The 22,873-nt window shown below is 41.8% G+C and overlaps 1 protein-coding gene across 1 annotated transcript in view; it reads left to right on the forward strand.

Moving 5' to 3' along the window:
* FER1L6 (fer-1 like family member 6) overlaps positions 1-22,873 on the forward strand; it is a 289,857-nt gene that overhangs the window by 124,470 nt on the left and 142,514 nt on the right. The window contains exons 16-18 of the mRNA XM_030218883.1: positions 1,888-1,978; positions 9,631-9,747; positions 13,513-13,665. Of these exons, the coding sequence (XP_030074743.1) occupies positions 1,888-1,978; positions 9,631-9,747; positions 13,513-13,665 (361 nt within the window). The remainder of the gene's footprint in view (positions 1-1,887; positions 1,979-9,630; positions 9,748-13,512; positions 13,666-22,873) is intronic.

Consider the following 22,873-nt stretch of genomic DNA (forward strand, 5'->3'; position numbering starts at 1 on the left):
GGGTGTCCCTGATGAGCATTTGGACGACTTTACTTGGGCCATTTTTTTTCACGACCAAACCTCGGAAAAGGTGCCTGAACTGACCAAATGACCACCAGAGGGAATCGGGGATGACCTCCCCTTACTCCCCCAGTGGTCACCAACCCCCTCCTACCCCTCCAAAATTTTTTTTTAAACATTTTTTGCCAGCTTCTATGCCAGCCTCAAATGTCATACCCAGCTCCATCACAGCAGTATGCAGGTCCCTGGAGCAGTTTTTAGTGGGTGCAGTGCACTTCAGGCAGGCAGACCCAGGCCCATCCCCCCCTACCTGTTATACTTGTGGTGGTAAATGTTGAGCCCTCCAACCCCCCCCCCCCAAAACCCACTGTACCCACATGTAGGTGCCCCCCTTCTCCCCTTAAGGCTATAGTAGTGGTGTACAGTTGTGGGGAGTGGGGTTTGGGGGGGGGGTTGGGGGGCTCAGCACCGAAGGTAAGGGAGTTATGCACCCAAGAGCAATTTGTGAAGTCCACTGCAGTGTCCCCTAGGGTGCCCGGTTGGTGTCCTGGCATGTGAGGGGGACCAGTGCACTATGAATGCTGGCTCCTCCCATGACCAAATAGCTTGGATTTGGTCGTTTTTGAGATGGGCACCGAAAACCGGGGATGACCATCTCAAAAACGACCTAAAGACGACCATCTCTAAGGTCGACCTAAATTTCATGATTTGGGCGTTCCCGACCGTATTATCGAAACGAAAGATGGACACCCATCTTGTTTCGATAATATGGGTTGCCCCGCCCCTTTACGGGGCGCCCCATTTGATTATGCTCCTCCACGTGTGATGTATGACTTGCTCTTTTTATTGTAACCCACTTAGGCACAAGTAGTATATAGCAGTGTATCAAATCAATAAATTCAATCCAAACTAATTGGGCATTTGCAAAATATCACTTAGGTGGAATTTTGGCAGATATGTGGGTCTGTGTGCTCACATATGCAAGTAAATATGTAGTTGGCGCATAAATGTTAGCATCCATGTTATAGAACTACCTCCAGTATCCAAATCCTCATAACATATTCTAAACAAAGGAATTTTATATTTTGTACTGTAAGGGAGGAATTCATCAAAGCTTTAATGCACACTAAATGCTAAGACACCCATAGTATAAAGCACTAGAATCTATGTATCATGCCTAAAAATTCATCGCCAAAATGAAATTCACTTAAACGAATTCTATAAAGTGTGCTTTAATTTAGGTGCTCTTTATAGAGTAAGCCTAAATTTTCCATGCGGTTTATAGAATACGCCGAGCACCAGTCCTCGTGATTAAATTTAGTCATGGCCAATTATGCCAAGTAAAACCTAGTGTAAATCCCGATGCCTAAATTAGGTGCAGAGCGAGTGTATTCTATAACAATGCGCATAGATTTTAGATATGCCCATGACCCACCCATGGTCATGCCTCTTTTTCAACTTAGAATTTATGCACACCACGTTACAGAATACACTTAGGAAGTAATGCGTGTAAATTCTAATTAATGGCAAGTAGTGCTGATAATTGGTTGCTAACATCCAATTATCAGAGCTGATTAGCTTCTTAACCAATTAGCATATGTGCACTGTTATAGAATACACTTCGATTTCCATGCAGATATCTCGGTGCAATACATAGAATCCTGGGGAAAATCGGTATCCTAACATTTTGTACGCACTAAAGCTTTGATAAATTCCTCCCTAAATCTGTCTAATCTAAATATTTTTCTGTCTGTCATTCATAAAATAAGCTGCACTGGATACTTCTGACTGTGACACTTGGATTTATAATTAACCTTCCTACTAGGTTTTTTAAATTTTTGATTTTTGTTTTGTTTTGTTTGTTTGGGTTTTTAAAACCATTTATAGAGCGTTAATCTCAGCCGCTGAGAAGAAATCCAAAATCCCCAACCAGACTGCTTTGGACAAAAAAAGAGTCACATTATGCAAACAAGAACTGGTAAGGGAATATCTTTCTTAACATAATACGTAGAGAGGTGTGGTAGCTGTGTTAGTCCACTCTTAAAGGTTATCAATAGAAATCAAACAAAATAAAACATGGAAAAGAAAATAAGATGATACCTTTTTTATTGGACATAACTTCCTCTTGATTAGCTTTCAAAGGTTGCCCTTCTTCATCAGATCGGAAATAAGCAAATGTGTTGGCAGATAATATATATAAGAGAAACATCAAAGCATCTCTTTGACAGTCTGACAGAGTGGGAGGGTGGGGGTATGCATGGGGACATCAAAGCATTTCATTGATATTCTAACAGGATGGGTGTTGGTAGGTGACAGGAGGGTAATAAACAGAGAAATAAACAGAGAAATACAGCTTCATGGTTTATAATGGGTTAGAAAACCCAGATCCTTATTAAGTCCTGTTTGTTGGGTGTCAAAATATTCAATCATTCTTATTTCAAAGGTCTTACGTTCCAGTATTGTTTTAAAATTACCTTTCAGTATTCTTACTGTGAAATCACTGGTGCAGTGATCTGTTACTGTGAAATCACTGGTGCAGTGATCTGCACAGACATCACATGAAAATAGCGGGTGCGAGTCAAGCCCCTACCCCTGTGTGCCAACACTTTACAAGACCAGATCACTGCACCAGTGATTTCACAGTAAGAATACTGAAAGGTAATTTTAAAACAATACAGGAACGTAAGACCTTTGAAATAAGAATGATTGAATATTTTGACACCCAACAAACAGGACTTAATAAGGATCTGGGTTTTCTAACCCATTATAAACCATGAAGCTGTATTTCTCTGTTTATTTCTCTGTTTACTACCCTCCTGTCACCTACCAACACCCATCCTGTTAGAATATCAATGAAATGCTTTGATGTCCCCATGCATACCCCCACCCTCCCACTCTGTCAGACTGTCAAAGTGATGCTTTGATGTTTCTCTTATATATACTATCTGCCAACACATTTGCTTATTTCCGATCTGACGAAGAAGGGCAACCTTTGAAAGCTAATCAAGAAATGTATTAAGTTATGTCCAATAAAAAAGGTATCATCTTATTTTTTTCCATGTTTTATTTTGTTTGATTTCTATTGATAACCTTTACATAATACCAAAAGGAGTGTGTGTCAATAAAGGGGGAGTATATCAACTCTCTACATAAAATCTGCAGCTTCCATGAGAGGAGGGGTCACCATTCAAGAAAAAGATCTAGGTGTCATTGTAGGTAATATGCTGAAATATACTGCTCAATGTGTAGTGGTGGCCAAAAAAGCAGACTGCTAGGAATTATTAGGAAAGGGATGGTGCAGGGGCGTAGCCAGACAACAGATTTTGGGTGGGCCTAGACAAGAAGTGGGTGGGCACCAAGTGTTCTCCCCTTATCACCACCACCAAAAAAATATCTCAGCTGGCGGGAAAACGCTTCTTTCCACCTTAGCACTCGCAGCAGGCATGTGCTGAAAACTGAGAATGCGCAGGTGCCGGGTATCATGGAGAGTAGCGTTTTTGTTACCATCAGGGGAAATACTTCAGATGGTGGAGCTTGGAATCCCCACCAGCTACTGCTAAAATTGTGTTACTGTTGAGTGGGCTTGAGCCCTAAGTGGGTGGGCCCTGGCCCACCTAGGCCCACCTGTGGCTACGCCACTGGTGAATAAGATTATGTCAGGAAACGCTTAGCCACCCGCCTGGGGTTACCCCACGGCCACTTAGATGGTCTATCCCCAGCACAGCTCAGGTTCACCTGCACCTACTGTTTAGGCTCCACACTAGCACCCTCCTCCCACTGACTGGATCACAACCGCCTCTGGGCGAGTTTCCCAATCTCAAATTATCCCCAGTGATTTCTAGGTTATTGGAGCTACACTCCCAGTGGTCCGACAGTTCCCAGAAAGTACTCACAGACCTAACACGCAAACCACGAGGATTCTTTATTCAGTCCAGACTAGCAGAATGAACAAACAATTGTGTTTCTTCTTAGAAGTTGGAACAGTGGACAAAAATGTGCAATTGGCAAACAATAATAGCTAACTGAAAAATGGATCAATTATAAAACTAACTAAACATCTACGTACTGTCTAAACAGTACCTGCGAAGATCAGGACATATAATTCACCGAGCCTCAGCAAGGAGATCTGTCTCTCTTTCTTCCTGGCTAACACTGAAGCAACAGCCAGTACTACTGGGTAATTTTTCAAAACTCCAGACAAATCAGAACCCAGAACAGTCAAGTTTCAAATAAAAACTGGTTACCTCACTGCAAGTCACTTCCTATTATCTATGTGCCAAATAAAAGAAAGAGAAGTCAGTCCTCTGTAACAGCTTTAAGTATAAACATGCACCATCTGTTGGCCAAACAGGAGAAATACACTTCAGACATATCTAAATAGGAAAATATCCAATACATTTTACAGACTTCAAAACACTGCTTCTTCACAGACCGAAAATACTATAATGCCTCTGTATCGCTCCATGGTGCGACCTCACCTTGAATATTGTGTTCAGTTGCAGTCCTTGTATCTCAAAAAAAGATACAACATAATTAAAAAGATTCAAAGAAGAGCAGCCAAAATGATAAAGAGGATGGAACTCCTCTCATATGAGGAAAGGCTAAAGGGGTTAGGGCTTTTTAGCTTGGAAAAGAGGTGGACAAGGGTAGATATGATTGAGGTCTACAAAATTCAGAGTGGTGTAGAAGGAGTAGAAGTAAATTGATGTTTTGCTTTTTCCAAAAATACAAAGACTAGGGGGCACTCAAGGAAGTTACATGGAAATACTTTAAAACAAGTAGGAGGAAATATTTTTTCAGTAACAGCGGCTAGCGTATCTGGGTATAAAAAAGGCTTGGACAAGTTCCTGGAGGAAAGTCCATAGTCTGCAATTGAGACAGACATGGGGAAGCAGTTGCTTGCCCTGGTATTGGTAGCATGGAATATTGCCACAATTTGGGTTTCTGCCAGGTACTTGTGACCTGGCTTGGCCACTGCTGGAAACAGGATACTGGGCTAGATGGACCATTGGTCTGACCCAGTATGGTTACTCTTATGTTCTTAATTCTGAAGATTGCTACCAGAATGAGGCAGATTCTGCAATAGAAAACTGACACATAAGAACATAAGAATAGCTATACTGGGTCAAACCAGTGATCCATCTAGTCCAGTATCCTGCTTCCAGCCTTGGCCATTCCAGGTCACAAGTACCTGGCAGAAACACAAATAGTAGCAACATTTGTGTTATTGATCCCAGGGATAAGCAGTGGCTTTCCCATGTCTATCTCAATAGCACACTATAGACTTTTCCTCCAGGAACTTGTCCAAACTTTTTAAAACCCAGATAAACTAACCTTTAATACCACATCTTCTGGCAATGAGTTCCAGAGCTTAACTATTCTTTGAGTGAAAAAATATTTCTTCCTGTTCATTTTAAAAGTAGCACCATGTAGCTTCATTGTATGTCCCCTGGTCTTTGTACTTTTTGAAAGAATAAAAAAATGATTTACGTTTACCCGTTCTACACTACTAAGGTTTTGTAGACCTCTATCATATCCCCCCCCCCCTCAGCCATCTCTTTTCCAAGCTGTAGAGTCCTAACCTCTTAAGCCTTTCCTCATATGAGAGGAGTTCCATCCCCTTAATCATTTTAGTTGCCCTTCTTTGAACCTTTTCTAATTCCGCTATCTCTTTTTTGAGATATGGCGACCAGAATTGCACACAGTACTCAAGGTGAGGTCGCACAGGACTGGACATGATAAGCATTTTCTCTATGCATATGAAATGGACGAATTGATGAGATTTCATGAAGGCAAATACTCTAGAACAGGCTTGTACAAGTTTAATCCTCGAGGGCTGCAAGCAGACCAAGTTTTCAGGATATCCCTAAAGAATATTCATGAGAAAGTTCTGCATATAATAGATGCAGTGGGCATGAAAATCTTTCTCATACATATTCATTACTTTGCAAACATAACAAGGGTGAAATTACCTTACAAATAGTCTTATTTATATCAATATTCAAAACATGCAAGACTATTAGGAACATTAATCTACTTCATTACTTAATACAATATAAACAGCATCTCATAAATGCCAGTTATTTCATTATTTATTATTTAACAAACCTTACACACCACATTCAAAACTGGGGTCAACATTGAAATCAGATAGTTTCACAAACAGTTGAACATAAACAATGAACAAAGAATTTTTCTTATCTTTCAAAGTGTGGATCCCTTTAACTTGGTCCAAAGCAATAGGTCCATCAACACAATAATCCTTCAATCTGTTCATTCAATGTTCAATCGAAACTCCAATCGTAACTCTTCTGTTAATCCTCGTTTGCTTTAACTGATTGAGGAGACATATATCCAAAAGTTGAAGATGTAAGATTTTTCTCGATATTGATCTTTAATGACTTTTACTGAAAGATTCAAATATCCAAAAGTTGATATGTTGAAATGTTGAAATCCTTTATATACGTCACCACCTTTGTATAGCAAATGAAACCAAATCTTCATTCAATGAACCTCCAACTAAAACATATCCACTTGTACCACTTCCATTCAAAAATCAAACAGGTCTCTCTCTACACAGGCCATGTTTCTTTTATTACTTCTTCAGGAGACCTTTCAAGAACAATACATAAACGTTTTTCAAACTTACATACACACACTTCTATATTTAAATTATAAACCCTATTTTAAATACTACCTTATCAGCCACATTAGAAAACTGGGCACATCCTGGTCTTACACAGCTTCCAACGTGATGATATCACGATAGGCATGAATGATCTACGCACCTATTGGTAGGTTCAATGTGGCTTACATATTACAAGAGAGACGGTTACAGAATTTCAGTTTAGTTGAAATATAGCACTTAATATACATGATCACAACTGGTGTGGACTATCCTGCTTATAATCGAATGAGAAAAACGCCCAAGTTCTGACCTAAATCGGGAGATGGACGTTTATCTCACAAAAACGAATAACGCGGTATAATCGAAAGCCGAACTTGGACGTTTTCAACTGCACTCCATCGCGGAAGCGTACAAAGTTCACAGGGGCGTGTTGGAGGCGTGGTGAAGGCGGGACTGGGGCATGGTTATCGCCCGAACAGAGATGGGCGATAATGGAAAAAAAGTATGCGTTTTTAGCTAGAATTTAGGGCACTTTTCCTGGACCCGGTTTTTCACGAATAAGGCCCCAAAAAGTGCCCTAAATGACCAGATTACCACCAGAGGGAATCGGGGATGACCTCCCCTGACTCCCCCAGTGGTCACTAACCCCCTCCCACCACAAAAAAATGATGTTTCACAACTTTTTATTTTCACCCTCAAATGTCATACCCACCTCCCTGGCAGCAGTATGCAGGTCCCTGGAGCAGTTGTTAGGGGGTGCAGTGGACTTCAGGCAGGTGGACCCAGGCCCATCCCCCCCTACCTGTTACAATTGTGCTGCTTAATGCTTAGTCGTCCAACCCCCCCAAACCCACTGTACCCACATGTAGGTGCCCCCCTTCTCCCCTTAAGGCTATAGTAGTGGTGTACAGTTGTGGAGAGTGGGGTTTGAGGGGGATTTGGGGGGCTCAACACACAAGGGAAGGGTGCTATGCACCTGGGAGCTCTTTTACCTTTTTTTTTTTTTTTTGTAAAAGTGCCCCCTAGGGTGCCCGGTTGGTGTCCTGGCATGTGAGGGGGGCCAGTGCACTATGAATCCTGGCCCCTCCCACGAACAAATGCCTTGGATTTATTCATTTTTGAGCTGGGCGCTTTCATTTTCCATTATCGCTGAAAAACAAAAACGCCCAGCTCACAAATTGTCGAATAAAACATGGACGTCTATTTTTTTCGAAAATACGGTTCGGTCCGCCCCTTCACGGACCCGTTCTCGGAGATAAACGCCCATGGAGATAGACGTTTTCGTTCGATTATGCCCCTCCACGTTTACATTACATATGTGGGCTGATATTCCTGCTTTTTGTGCATGCATTGAGAGAAAACCAGGACTGGATCCATGTGTTGAGAAAATCTGCTTCGGTTTTTGGGAACTGCCATTTCTATTGTCTCTCCAAAAATTATAACTTCAGAAGCTGCATGATTATGATTGTAATGATTGACATGGCAGTTCCCAACCCCTCAAAGCAATGTATACAAAAATTAATGTTTAAACGCATTTCACGGTTGCACAATAGCACTGGAGGATACTCTATGATTACATTTGCTTAAAAAAAGTATATTTAGCCTAATACAACAGTGAAAAATGGGCTGCATTGATGCTTAATCTTTACCTTTGAGGGTTCCTCTTTATATTAATATTAATCAAGATGTTTTCCTTAGGTTTGCACATAGCATTTTCACAGGATTTTTTACATTAAATTGTAATCAAAATATATTTCATTACTAAGGTTACTAAATATATATGGAACAGTACATCTCCTAGCACAAATCATTTTAGCCTTTTATTATAGCATATAATTTGTTACAAATCCTATATAATTTTATAATCATGCTCTATTAGAGTTCTATATGATGTAGAGCATTCCTAGGACTTCAAATAATCCAAATTTTACCCAGCATGGTACTTATGTTCTAAACATTCTATTAGGAGGACACCTATTTCAGTATATAATGACAGGGCATTAAATGTTAATTATTACAATGAACAAACTACACTTACAGCTACTAATGTGTATTAGTATTTTAGTGTGTGTTTACACTGTTAGGGTTCTGTTTACTAAACCACGTTATAGGCGCATTAGCATTTTTAGCACACGCTAATGCTAGAAACACCCATAGGAATATATGGGTATCTCTAGTGTTTAGCATGCCCTAACTTTAGCGTGCACTAAAAACGCTAGCGCACCTTAGTAAACAGGACTCTTAATGAGTGTTATCTTACCAGGATTAATGTGTGTTAATGGCACTAGCACATTAATAACTCTAGCTGTTAGACTATTATAATGAAACTGTGGGTCATGGACTTCTGGTGGCATGATCACCAGACATCTTCAGTGGCATGCTCACCGGACATCTTCAGTGGCAGAGTCACTACAGATCTTCAGTGGCATGATCACCAAAGATCTTCAGTGGCACAGTCACCAAAGATCTTCAGTGGCACAGTCACCAGAGATATTCAGTGGCATTATAACCAGAGATCTTCAGTGTCATGATCACCAGAGGTGTGCAATGACACAGTCATTAGAGGCGTTCAGTGGCAGTCACCAGAGATGTTCAGTGGCATGATCACCAAAGATCTTCAGTGGTACAGTCACCAAAGATCTTCAGTAGCACAATCACCAGAGATCTTCAGTGGCAGTCACCAGAGGTATTCAGTGGCACAGTCACCAAAGATCTTCAGTGGCACAGTCACCAGAGATGTTCAGTGGCATAGTCACCAGAGATGTTCAGTGGCATTATAACCAAAGATCTTCAGTGTCATGATCACCAGAGGTGTGCAGTGACTCAGTCATTAGAGGCGTTTAGTGGCTCAGTCATCAGAGATCTTCAGTGGCATAGTCACCAGAGTTCTTTAGTAGAGTAGTGCTTCTACGATGCACCTTTGGACACAGTGTATCCCTTATGCATGGAGGTCTGGCAGAAATCTTCCCAAATGCTATAACATTGTTTTGTTTCTCTTTCAGGAAGCAATGTGTGGGGAAGCAAAAGCAATTATACAGCACAATAAAAAGATGTCAATAAATGAGATGATACGTGAGGTCCAGAATTTCATAGAGAAAATCACATTCCTGGTTGATGAGGTACAATAGAAATCCATATATATTCTAAGCCTGGGACTCTTATATTCAACCACCTGAAAGGCATCTTGATTTTACAGACATACTGTAGCTCACAGCTGGAAACTTGTTCTTTTAATCTAAATAGCTGTAGTAACTCATCACAGATTTTAGAAGACAGAAAGAGGAAGGATGTTGCTGCTACAGCCATGATTCTTACTGGAACAAGAGCAGTGCTGATATGTCAGTTTCAGAAACATCTCTCTAGCCATCTGTGTTATACCAGCAGACTGCTAGGGAAGGGAGAGTGGGTAAAGTAGGAAAGATCAGGATAATAATTGATAATGTAAAAGCCCAACTACAAAGATCAGTGTATTGGTGATTACAAAAGGGAAAACTACATTAAAGATTAAGAAACGGTAAACTTCTAGGTGCATAAAAACCAGGAAGCCTAATGACTGAGCCTTGCATCCTCAGATATGCATATGTAGCCTGTGTAGAATACCCATAATGCATAGGGTCACTTCCCTCGTGAGTTATAGATTTTCTTGATCCTTGGCATCATTTCACATTTTATAGCATCGCTATTTTACACCGTGAAAGTTCTATGGGGAAGCATATTATGCACCTGCCCCCCCAGATCCTATATAGGTTGCCAAAATTTGGGCGTCCAAATATGGGTGTGGATCCCAGACCTGCACACAAACTAAATTAGTTAGGGACCCTTTTACTAAAGGGTTGGTGCGCGGCAACAGGCTTGCCGCACACCAATCTGGAACTTCCGCTGGCTACCGCAGGAGCCCAGCAGTAGTTCCCACCCCCAGCGTGCGCCATTTCTGGCGCTACAAAATATTTTCTTTTTTTTTTTAGTGCTGGTACTTACACAGGGTTACCGCCGGGTTAGCTCGGGGGCCCTTACTGCCACCTAAATGGGTGGCAGAAAGTGCTCTCCCCCCCCCCCCAAAATGGCCACGCAGCAAGTGGTTCACTTAGCTCACGGCCATTTCTTTTTGAGAAAAAAAAAGACAGCCTTTTACTCGCTGCAGTAAAAGGGAGCCTCAGTGTGCGTCAAACTCAAGTGCTGATACTAGCACAGGCCCCATTTTACTGCAGCTTAGTAAAAGGACCCCTAAATGAGCTGTTAACTATAATTGGTGTTAATTGGCACTCACTTGGGTTTTCGCATGGATTTGCCCTGCACCCTATTCTATACAATGTACACTTAAATTTTATACAAACAAAAAAAAGCAACACTGGGCCTTCAAGACTGAGACAACAGGAGTATTTATTAATGAAATGACCCGACACGGGCTGTGTTTTGGCATCAAATGACGCCTGCCTCAGGGGTCTAACAACAAAAACATGTAGAAACTTGATGTCTTTTCACCATATTGTTCATTAATTTGTTTTTTATCAATGTTACATTGTTTTTATTTTATTACTATCTTATATTTGTTTAATTGTTTCCCAAAGTGATTTATATGTTTCTACATGTTTTTGTTGTTAGACCCCTGAGGCAGGCGTCATTTGATGCCAAAACACGGCCCGTGTCGGGTCATTTCATTAATAAATGCTCCTGTTGTCTCAGTCTTGAAGGCCCAGTGTTGCTTTTTTTGTTTGTGTACTTTGTATGTATACTGGTTACCCTCTCTGTTTGGCTTGCACTTAAATTTTATAGCATGCAACTGAAAGGGGGCATGTTCATGAGAGGGGCATTGGCAGGTCAGGCTATTCCTAGAAATTAGGCATAATCTTATAGAATAGGATTATTTATGCGTCCAACTGCCATTAGTTGCATGCCAGCATTTATACCAGGTTTCAGCAGGTGTAAGTGTGGCACCCAATTTTAGGCTAATTTTTAATATAGGAAAGTTTCATGCGGCAACTCCTCTCTTGAATAAGTGCACTGGCTTAAAATTGATTCTAGAATTCATTTTAAAGTTGTATGTTTAGTGTTTAAATGTTTTGGGGGGTCTTTTATTAAGTGGCGGTAAGCCCAACATGGGCTTACCGCTCGCTAAACCGCAAGTACTGTCAGGCTACCACAGCAGCCCGGCGTAGTTCCCACCCCCAGCGCACACCATATTTTTGTAGCACCAGTGTTTACCCGGCGGTAATTGAGCAGTACCCCTGAAATTGGCCATGCGGTAAGTGCTTCACTTGCCGCATTTCCATTTCTTTTAAAAAAAACAGCCTTTTACCCCTTTTACCCGCTGCGGTAAAAGGGGCCTCTCAAACAATTCTCCTGCACTTTACCCTATGATCAGAGATAATAGCGCGCTTAAATTTGCATGCTATTATCTCTGATCATAGGGGCGGTAAAGCCCCGCGCTGTTCCAGCGCTGTTTTGCTTTTGATCGTCTGGGCATAAGTGTATTCTGTAATGCACTGTGTCTAAATATTAAGGTGTGCAGGGAAAAAGGGGCATGGATGCGCTGGGATATATGCCACGTTTTTGTTGATGTAAATGGAGGTGCATGGTTTTAGGTGCTATGATATCAACTAAGTGTATTCTATATAGCGTGCCTTAAACTAGATGTCGCTTATAGAATATGCATAGGTGGAAATGTTTTCCACATGGATTATCTGGGTGCCATATATAAATTCTGGCCCTATATGCAGGTGCTTTCTCTGTCCCTAGAGAGCTCACAATCTAAGTTTTTGTACCTGGGGCAATGGAGAGTTAAGTAACTTGCCCAAGAAGATGTAGTGGGAATTGAACCCAGATTGCCAGGATTAAAGCCCTCAACACTAACCCTTAGGCCACTCCTCCACTCCTATGACATTACAGAATGTTTACTAAAGATCTTGTTTGGTGGTAGAGTATGGTACTCAGCAGGGGTGTAGCCAGACTTCGGCAGGAGGGAGATCCAGAGCCCGAGGTGAGGGGGCATATTTTAGCCCCCCCCGGCGCCGCCGACCTCCTTGCCACTATTGACCCCCCCCCCCCCCCCCCCCGCTGCCGCCAACCCTCCCCCGCCACCACCAGGTACCTTTGCTGGCAGGGGTCCCCACAGATTTAGCCCTGGCCCCCCTACTATCACCCCCCACCACCACCGACCCTCCCCCGCCACTATCGACCTCCCTCCCGTCGTCGCCAACCCTCCCCCGCCGCCATCAGGTACCTTTGCTGGCAAGGGTCCCCAGCCCCCGCCAGCTGAAGTCCTCTTCAGCGCTGGTCTATTCTGGCACGTTCGCTGATCTGGATTCTGTTTCTGTGAGTCCTGACATCCTGCACGTTCCTACGTGCGGACATCAGGAGTCAAGAAAAGACTCACAGAAACAGAATCCAGATCAGCAACGTGCCGTAGACCAGCGCTGAAGAGGACTTCAGGTGGCGGGGGTTGGGGACCCCCGCCAGCAAAGGTACCTGATGGCGGCAGGGAGGGTTGCGGTGACGGGAGGGAGGTCGATAGTGGCGGGGGAGGGTCGGTGGTGGGGGGGGGGGGTGAAAGTAGGGGGGCCAGGGCTAAATCTGTGGGGGCCCATGTCCCTATGGCCCCACCTAGCTACGTCCCTGTACTCAGTATATGAGTTTTCCAGAACATTACAGTTGGCATTTGAATTGTTAACACAAAAAACAGCCTCTATTTAATTAACCAAGCCTGCAGCCTTTTAAGCAAGGGCCATATTAATTGCTAAATCATTGTTTACAACTGAAAGACCAGTTCTTGTAAAGGTATTTTGTATTACAAGGAGAGAATGAATGTCACAGGAGTATTACTCATTGTTCACACTCAGCAAGAGGAAACTCCTGACATTTACTGGTGTTTGTTCTTGTCTTAATAGCCACAGCACACGGTTCCTGATGTGTTCATCTGGCTTCTCAGCAATAACAAAAGAGTTGCTTATGCTCGAGTGCCAGCTAAAGATATACTCTTCTCCCCAGTGCTGGAGGAGAAAGGCAAACACTGCGGGAAGATTCAAACCCTCTTCTTTAAAGTAAGTGCTGGTCATTTGTCAGCTCAGCAACAAACTTCCCACTGCTCAATGCTTTTCAGAGAACACTCTTTTAACTTTATTCATCTCCATCCACCATAATCATTCACCCAATGCAGAGAACAGGCTCAGTAAATTGATGAATGGAATCCTTCTGTTCATTTCTCAACTTCCTCTTACACTCTGAAGAAGAAGGGTTACCTTCGAAAGCTAATCAAAAAATGTATTGTTAGTCCAATAAAATAGGTATCATCTTATTTTCTTTTCTATGTGGTATTTTATTTCTATTGATTACCTTTAAAAGTGGATTAACATGGCTACCACATCACTCTTAAGCTCTTAAAAGAGGCTTTGTGATAGTTTGCTGGACAGGTGTAAAGGAGCCCTTGTCAAACCTAACAACTTGGATTCAGCACCTCATAACATATCGACCCAGTTATATTACCTAAACCACATTGTTCAATGAAATTAAATTTTCTTAAGAGTATGGTTAATTTTATAAATGAGGTTTGGTCCTGAAGAAGAGTATGTTGATGCCTAAAACTAGCTTAGAAGTGTATTAAATTACTCCATCAAAAATGTATCACCTTATACAGTGGCGTAGCAAGGGCGGGGCGGTGGAGGCGGTCCGCCCCGGGTGCACGCTGCTGGAGGGTTCAGAGAGCAGTCGCGTGCCTGTCGCCTCCGCTGGTTCCCTGCTCCCTCTGCCCTGGAACAGGTTACTTCCTGTTCCGGGGCAGAGGGAGCAGGGAGCCAGCGGAGCCGACAGGCACTCGGCTGCTCTCTGCACCCTCCAGCAGCCAAGAATGCACCCGGGAGGGGGGGCTTGATGTGCTGAGGAGGGGGGTGTAATTGCAAGGGGGGGGGGGTGTCGTGCTCCACCCTGGGGGGACAAACGCCACTGCACCCGGGGTGGGGGGGAGGTGTGCAGCGGCGATCCGCCATTGGTGGCAGCTGACCTAGGATCGCCACTGACCATATATTCAATTTTTATTTGTTAACTCTTGTATCTATGCAATTAACTGAACTAAAAAGTGACCACACTACTTTATGAATGAAAGTGTTGCACAGCTATATGAAGTTATCAGCTCATACCAGTGGCTCATTTCTCAGATACTTTTAGAACAGGGATTCTCAACTGAGCTCTTAGGACACACACATCTCGTCAGGTTTTCATGCATGAGATAAATGTGCAAATAGTGGAAGTAATGCATGCAAATTTATCTCATGCATATTCATTGTGGATATCTTGAAAACCTTAATAGCTGGGTGTTTCTTGAGGGCAGGGTTGAGAACCCCTATGTTAGAAGAAGCAGAGACAGTCAGTGCTGGCTTCTCCTACTGTCTTCTTCTCTCTAAACCTTTTTTGTTTCACTCAAGATTTTTCCATGCAGGACGGTCACTCATATTTTCACCTACTTCTTTCATTGTCCACCGCTTTGGATTACGATGGAGCTGTTATTTATATTATACAGCTAACACTATAGGGTTAATCCTAATCAAAGCATGAACTTCTCCAGACTTTCCATTTGAGACTTTCCATTAAAAAGGGGTTGAAAATAGAAACAATGGGGTCGATATGCAGACCGTGGGAGGTAGACGAGCTGCATTCCATAATAGGTGCTGAACCCAGATATTCACTGCTGAGCCATTTCTAGCGCCTGGCATTGAATATCTGGGTGTTTTTTGGCTGGTTTAAATTTAAGTTTAAACCAACCAAAGATATTCCAGCTATTTTGGCAGCCTAATTTGGCCGCCAAACTTAGCTGGCGATACGCTGAATTTTGGCAGATAGCTGCTTATATCACGTGATATAACCGGCTATCCGCTAAGTGCTAACCGGCAATATTCATTGGGAGATAGCCAACTATCTCCCACTGAATATTGCCAGATAACCAGTTAAATGCTATTTAACTGGCCAGGAGCAGTTCCTGGCCAGTTAAATGGTTTTAAAAATCAACCGCAATGAAACATTCTGTGAAAGCTGAACTGGTTTGGAAATCCACAGTTCAGAATATGGGTATATTTTTCATTTCGTATAACTTAACTTACTGCTACCTACATTTAGCTAGGCATGTTTCACAATAGAAATTACTGCCTATTGCCAAGGCACATTCTGTCTGTCTGTACATCCACAAACAAAGCTTTATGTATGGATGGACTGACAGACAGCTGGACTCAGCCTCAACAATAGACAGCATCACCAATTATGAAACATGCCTACAAAATCTTGTAAATTCCAAAGAGCGACAGAGCTACCAGCAAGTATAAGGCAAGAGGCTTGACATGCATTTTGACTGGACAACCTATGTCAGGGGATAATTTCTAATGAGCTGGAGCTCTAGAGTTCAGTATGGCACTTCTGTAACAAAAGTGAGTCTGAATGTTGAATGGGTAAAGCTAGAATGGCTGAACTGTTGTGTGTAGCTCAAATGTAATTAGGGCCACAATCACCCACCCACATTAACATGACCCAGGGCCCGATATTCAACTGACAGTTCTCAGTGTTTTGCCAGCGTTATGCCTGTAAATTCAATGCTAGGTCATCTCCGGGCTTCGGAACTGAATTCCCAGGTTTCTCGAGCTGGTTAAAACACAGCCAGTTAAGTGTGATATTCAGTGCTTAACTTGCTATGGGGCACTGCATAAAGATATGATATGCTGCTTATCCTAGAAATATATGCTGAGGAGAAAGTCCCTAGAAATACTTGCAGTTAACAACCAGGTGGAGTCTCATATCACTTGGCACGGATATTCATATCACTCACCTGGTGACTCTATCAACGTGCATAGGTTTAATCATCGACTAAAAACCACCTCCACCCTAATGTTGTAATTGCAATAATAATAACTTATATTCTCACACCATCATGCGCAAATATGTAGATATACTCCACCATTCAGACTGGCGTGTGTAGTAGCTTCTACACACGCCAGTCTGAATTGTGGAGTATACATGCTCCTTAAGCTAAGTGTCTTTTTGTATATCTACATATTTGCGCATGATGGTGTGAGAATATAAGTTATTATTATTGCAATTACAACATTAGGGTGGAGGTGGTTTTTAGTCGATGATTAAACCTATGCACGTTGATAGAGTCACCAGGGGAGTGATATGAATATCCGTGCCATGTGATATGAGACTCCACCTGGTTGTTAACTGCAAGTATTTCTAGGGACTTTCTCCTCAGCATATATTTTCCAGTAGTCTATACTTATAATTGGAGAAGGTCAAGCCATACAGTTTTTTGTTTTATCCTAGAAATAAGCAGTGGATTTTCCACAAGTCCATTTTAATAATGGTCTATGGACTTTGGGAAAGCAATATTCCAGGTCGCACCACGGAGTGATACAAAAGCATTATAATGTCCTCATTTTTGTTTTCCATTCCTTTACTAATAATGCCTAACATTCTATTTGCTTTCTTAGCCGCCGCACACTGAGTAAAGGGTTTCAACATATCATCAACCAGGGGCGTAGCCATGGGTGGGTCTGGATGGGCCCAGGCCCAGTCAGTTTGCCTCCAGGCCCGCCCAGCCAACGTCCGCCCCGCCCCGGGTGTCAGCACTCACCACCTGCCTACCAGCTCCATCGACGAGCGGACGACCCTCTTCCGCCACCCAGCCTTTAAAAAAAAACCTCAATCACTGTGTCCCGCCCTCGAGGAAATAGAAGTTACATCAGAGGGCGGGACACAGTGATTGAAGGGCCGGCGACGAAGCGATTTGCTGCTTGCTTTACAGCAGAGCAGACGCGAGGCGTTTCACCGGGGTTTTTTTTTTTAAGATGGACCCATCAGGAAAAAGGATATATCCTCACTGAATTTGCCCAACTGTGTAGAAAAATGAGCACAAAATACAGAGTTTATAACTGCCCGGCAGCCACCCGAGATAAGTTTATTCAGCAGGAAGGAGGTCTTCAGCTGGCAGGGCTTGAGGATCCCTGCCAGCACAGGTACTTCATTTACTTTGGTAGGGTGCGGAAATTAAGTTAGGGTTTTGTTTTACTTGAAGGGATCCAGGGGATCCAAGATTTAACTGAAACCAGGTGGAAATTAAATTAGGGTTTTGTTTTAATTAGAGTGGGGTGCTGGGAGGGGGTGGAAACTAAATTAGGGTTTTTAGGTTGGTGGAGGGGCAGTGATAAAATGTTGGCCCACCCACTTTGTTCTGGGGCCCGCCCAAAATTGGCTGTCTGGCTACGCCACTGTCATCAACAATGATGCCTAGATCCCTTTCCTGGTCAGTAACTCCTAATGTGGAACCTTGCATTACTTAGCTATAATTTGGGTTCCTCTGTCCCATATGCATCACTTTGTACTTGCTCATAAGTACATAAGTATTGGCATACTGGGACAGACCGAAGATCCATCAAGCCCAGCATCCTGTTCCCAACAGTGGCCAATCCAGGTCACAAATTCCTGGCAAGGTCCCAAAAAAGTACAATACATTTTATGATTCTTATCCTAGAAATAACCAGTGGATTTTCCCCAAGTCCATCTTAATAATGGTCTATGGACCTTTCCTTTAGGAAGCCATCCAAACCTTTTTTAAACCACGCTCAACTAACCGCCTTTACCCCATTCTCTGGCAATGAATTCCAGAATTTAATTACATGTTGAGTGAAGAAAAATGTCTCCAGTTCGTTTTAAATTTACTACTTTGTAGCTCATCATGTGCTCCTTAGTTCTAGTATTTTTGGAAAAAGTAAACAAGCGATTCATGTCTATCCGTTCCACTCCACTCATTATTTTATAGACCTGTATCATACCTCCCCTCAGCTGTCTTTTCTCCAAGCTGAAGAGCTCTAGCCGCTTCAGCCTTTCCTCATAGGAAAGTCATCCCATCCCCTTTATCATTTTCGTTGCCCTTCTCTGTACCTTTTCTATTCCACTATATCCTTTTTGAGATGCGGTGACCAGAATTGAACACAATATTCGAGATGCGGTCGCACCATGGAACGATACAAAGCATTATAACGTCCTCATTTTTGTTTTATTTATTTATTTCCTTTCCTAATAATACCTAACATTCTATTTGCTTTCTTAGCTGCCACAGTACACTGAGCAGAGGGTTTCAACGTATCATCAACGATGACACCTAGATCCCTTTCCTGGTTGGTGACTCCTAACGTGGAACCCTGCATGTCATCTGTCAGTTAGATGTTCAGTCTTCCAGCCTCATAAGGTCCTCTTGTAATTTTTCACTATCCTTTTGTGATTTGACAACTTTGAATAACTTTGTGTCGTTAGCAAATTTAATTACCTTACTAGCTACTCCCATCTGTAGATCATTTATAAATATGTTAAAAAGCAGTGGTCCCAGCACAGACCCCTGGAGAACCCCACTATCTACCCTTCTCCATTGAGAACACTGACCATTTAACCCTAATCTCTGTTTTCTATCTTATAACCAGTTTTTAATCCACAATACGACACTACCTCCTATCCTATGATTAATAAATTGCATTCAAAATACCGCAGCTAAATTAATACATGGTTATTCACATTATGACCATGTGATACCGCTGGTTAGATGATTACATTGGTTAACAGTTTCTGCTCGGATAGTTTTTAAGATTGCCTGTATTGTGTTTAACATACTCATCTCTCCTTTCACAGTTGATAGCTTATCCAGCATTGTGAAGGAGCTCTCATTTCCATTTTACTTTGTTTTGGGGTTTCCATCTAATAGGAAAATTCATTATAAAAGAATCCATGATGATTCTTTTTCTTTTCAGGCTAATAAGTTGTGGAATTCCGTACCTGAACGAGTTTCTGTGATTTCTAGTTATGTACAATTCGGCAAGGGACTGAAAACTTACTTTTTTGATAAATATTTGAATGACTAATTTTTGTGAGCTTTCCTAACTTTACAATTTATGTTTTATATTTATGTAACCTGCTTAGACTCTTTATTGATTTTAGAGGTATATAAATACCCTGAATAGAATAGAATAGAATAGAATAGAATAGACCATGCGATTTAACTGCTATATATCGCATGACATAACTGATTAGGCACGGATATTCAGCTCCAAACCAGCTATATTTAAGGGTTAAAATTTATAAATAGCAGGCCTGTCTTTAACTGCTAAGCACTTAACTGGTTAATGCTGAATATCAGCTTAACTGGTTAAGTTGTCTTTGCCCAAAAAAACTGGATATTCAATGCTGGTCACCGGATATGGGCCGTAGTTGAATATCCAGTCTTAGCGCCGGCATCGGCCAGTCATCGCACTGTCACACAGCCTGACGCCGGCCGAATATGGGGGAAATATGTTCTTTATTTTCAGAGTTTTCCATTGACAGTATTTTATCTGCTTAATTTATTGTCTTTGATCATTAACTGGATTTAAGCCATTTATCTTCAGATGAAAAAAGTTTCATTTTATATTGCAGATTAGTCTTTCTCCTGTTATTTCTGGTGGCATTCTTTCATTGTTCATGCCTGCAGAGAAAATAACTTTTATGATCCATTTTTCATTATGTCCTATTTACTTTCTCATGTAACTCCCTGAAGAGGTATCATTTATTTTCTCTTTCCCGGATCTTTTCTAAGTCTCTGACAAGGAGTCTTTCTTCTCATTACCCATTTGCCTGATCTCATTTTTATTGAACTGCTATTTATCCATTTATTTTCATTGTCTGTAGTAATCTTTTTGAGTGTACAATTTACAATTTTATTTTTTAAATTCATTTAATATCTGCCCTTTTCATTTGTAAATCATTTCTTCCAGTTTTTAGCCTATCTCTCTCAGTCATGACTAAATAAGGATCCCTTTTACTAAGCTGTGTTAAGCAGCAAGCATGGGGTATACCACACAGCAAACCCACACTGCTGTCTCCTGCTCTAAAAAGTCAGCCGCTGTGGTATAAATCCCTTGTTCGCTTTCTAATGCAGGGTTGGGCAAGATCTGGGCATGACATAGGCAATCAGAAATGTGGCCTGCTGTGACAGCGAGCACATGGGTCTGTACCATGTGCTAGCTGTCATGACTGCTGATAAAGCAGATATTTTTTCCTTTCTGAGCACACTACCAAAACCCTTATCCACACTCTTATCACCTCTTACTTAGACTACTGCGACTTGCTTCTCACAGGTCTCCCACTAAGCCATCTTTCTCCCCTAAAATTCTGCTGCATGCTTTATATTCTGCCAATGACACTACGCTCATATTAACCCTCTCTTCAAGTCACTTCAATTGGCTCCTTATCCATTTTCTCATACTGTTCAAACTCCTCTTATTGACTTACAAGTGCATTTACTCTGCAGCTCCTTAGTACCTATCCAGTCTTCTCTCTTTACACTCCTCCCCAGGATCGCCGTTCATCGGGTAAATCTCTCTTATCTGTACCCTTCTCCTCCACTGCCAACTCCATACTCGGTTCCTTTAATCTTGCTGCACCATACGCCTTGAAAAGACTCCCTGAGTCAGTACGTCATGCGCCATCTCTGGCCATATTCAAATCTGGGCTAAAAGCCCACCTTTTTGAGGCTGCTTGTAACTCCTATTTACTTGTTCAGTACCCATGTCTGTTTTATCATTCCCATCTTAAGTAATTCCCTTATTTATCCTTTTTGTCTTGATTAGATTGTAAGCTCTGTCGAGCTAGGACTGTCTCTTACATGTTCAGTGTACAGCACTGTGTACGTCTAGTAGTGCGATAGAAATGATAAGTAGTAGTTGGTAAAACATATGGGCTGGGGGGAGGGGTTGTTTGTTTGCATATACAAATATATATATTCATCTTTCTAAAGTAGAAGAAACTCAACTGGGTGGACTGGATGGACCACTTTTGGTCTTTATATCATCATTTAATGGCCTAGTTACTGAACTGCATTAGCTGTTTAACACAATAATTACCACACATTAACAACACAGGCCTGCATTAACAGTTAATGCAGCACCATAACAGTGTGTGGCAATACCCATGCTAAACAACTAATATAGAAGGGGTCATGGAATGGTGGAATAGCACTTTGCATTAACGCTGAGGTGATTGCCATACATGAAATGTTAGTGCAAGTGATGCATATGGAAAAGAAGAACCCAAACTATAACTACGTGATGCAAGGTTCCACGTTAGGAGTCACTGCCCAGGAAAGGGATCTAGGTGTCATCATTGATGATAAGATAGAGAGGTGTGGTAGCCATGTTAGTCCACTCTTAAAGGTTATCAATAGAAATCAAACAAAATAAAACATGGAAAAGAAAATAAGATGATACCTTTTTTATTGGACTTAATACATTTCTTGATTAGCTTTCGAAGGTTGCCCTTCTTCCTCAGATCGGAAATAAGCAAATGAGGTAGCAGATAGTATATATGAGAGAAACATCAAAGCATTACTTTGACTGTCTGACAGAGTGGGAGGGTGGGGGTATGCATGGGGACATCAAAGCATTTCATTGATATTCTAACAGAATGGGTGTTGGTAGGTGAGAGGAGGGTAATAAACAGAGAAATAAACAGAGAAATACAGCTTTATGTTTTATAATGAGTTAGAAAACCCAGATCCTTATTAAGTCCTGTTTGTTGGGTGTCAAAATATTCAATCATTCTTATTTCAAAGGTCTTACGTTCCTGTATTGTTTTAAAATTACCTTTCAGTATTCTTACTGTGAAATCACTGGTGCAGTGTTCTGGTCTTGTGAAGTGTTGGCCTACAGGGGTGGGGGCCTGACTGGCACCGGCTATTTTCATGTGATGTCTGTGTAGATTGAATCTTGTCTTAAGCATCTGGCCTGTTTCTCCAATATAGCATCCTTCGTTACATTTCTTACACTGAATGATATATACCACATTGGAAGATGAGCATGTAAAATAGTCCTTTATGTTGAATATTTTTCCTTTGTGAATGACTGTGGGGTCTTGTGAAATGTTTTGGCATAGTTTGCAGCTGGCTGTGTTACACGGGAACGTGCCCTTTTCTTTTTCCGTCTGTGTTGGAAGTTTACTTCTGATCAGCTTGTGTTTTAAATTTGGTGGCTGTTGGAAGGCCAGCACTGGTGGGGATGGGAATATCTCTTTCAGTAATTCATCTTCCCACCCCCACCCCTGTGGGCCAACACTTCACAAGACCAGAACACTGCACCAGTGATTTCACAGTAAGAATACTGAAAGGTAATTTTAAAACAATACAGGAACGTAAGACCTTTGAAATAAGAATGATTGAATATTTTGACACCCAACAAACAGGACTTAATAAGG

This window comes from Microcaecilia unicolor, chromosome 1 (genome assembly GCF_901765095.1).
Source record: "Microcaecilia unicolor chromosome 1, aMicUni1.1, whole genome shotgun sequence".
Classification (NCBI taxonomy): domain Eukaryota; kingdom Metazoa; phylum Chordata; class Amphibia; order Gymnophiona; family Siphonopidae; genus Microcaecilia; species Microcaecilia unicolor.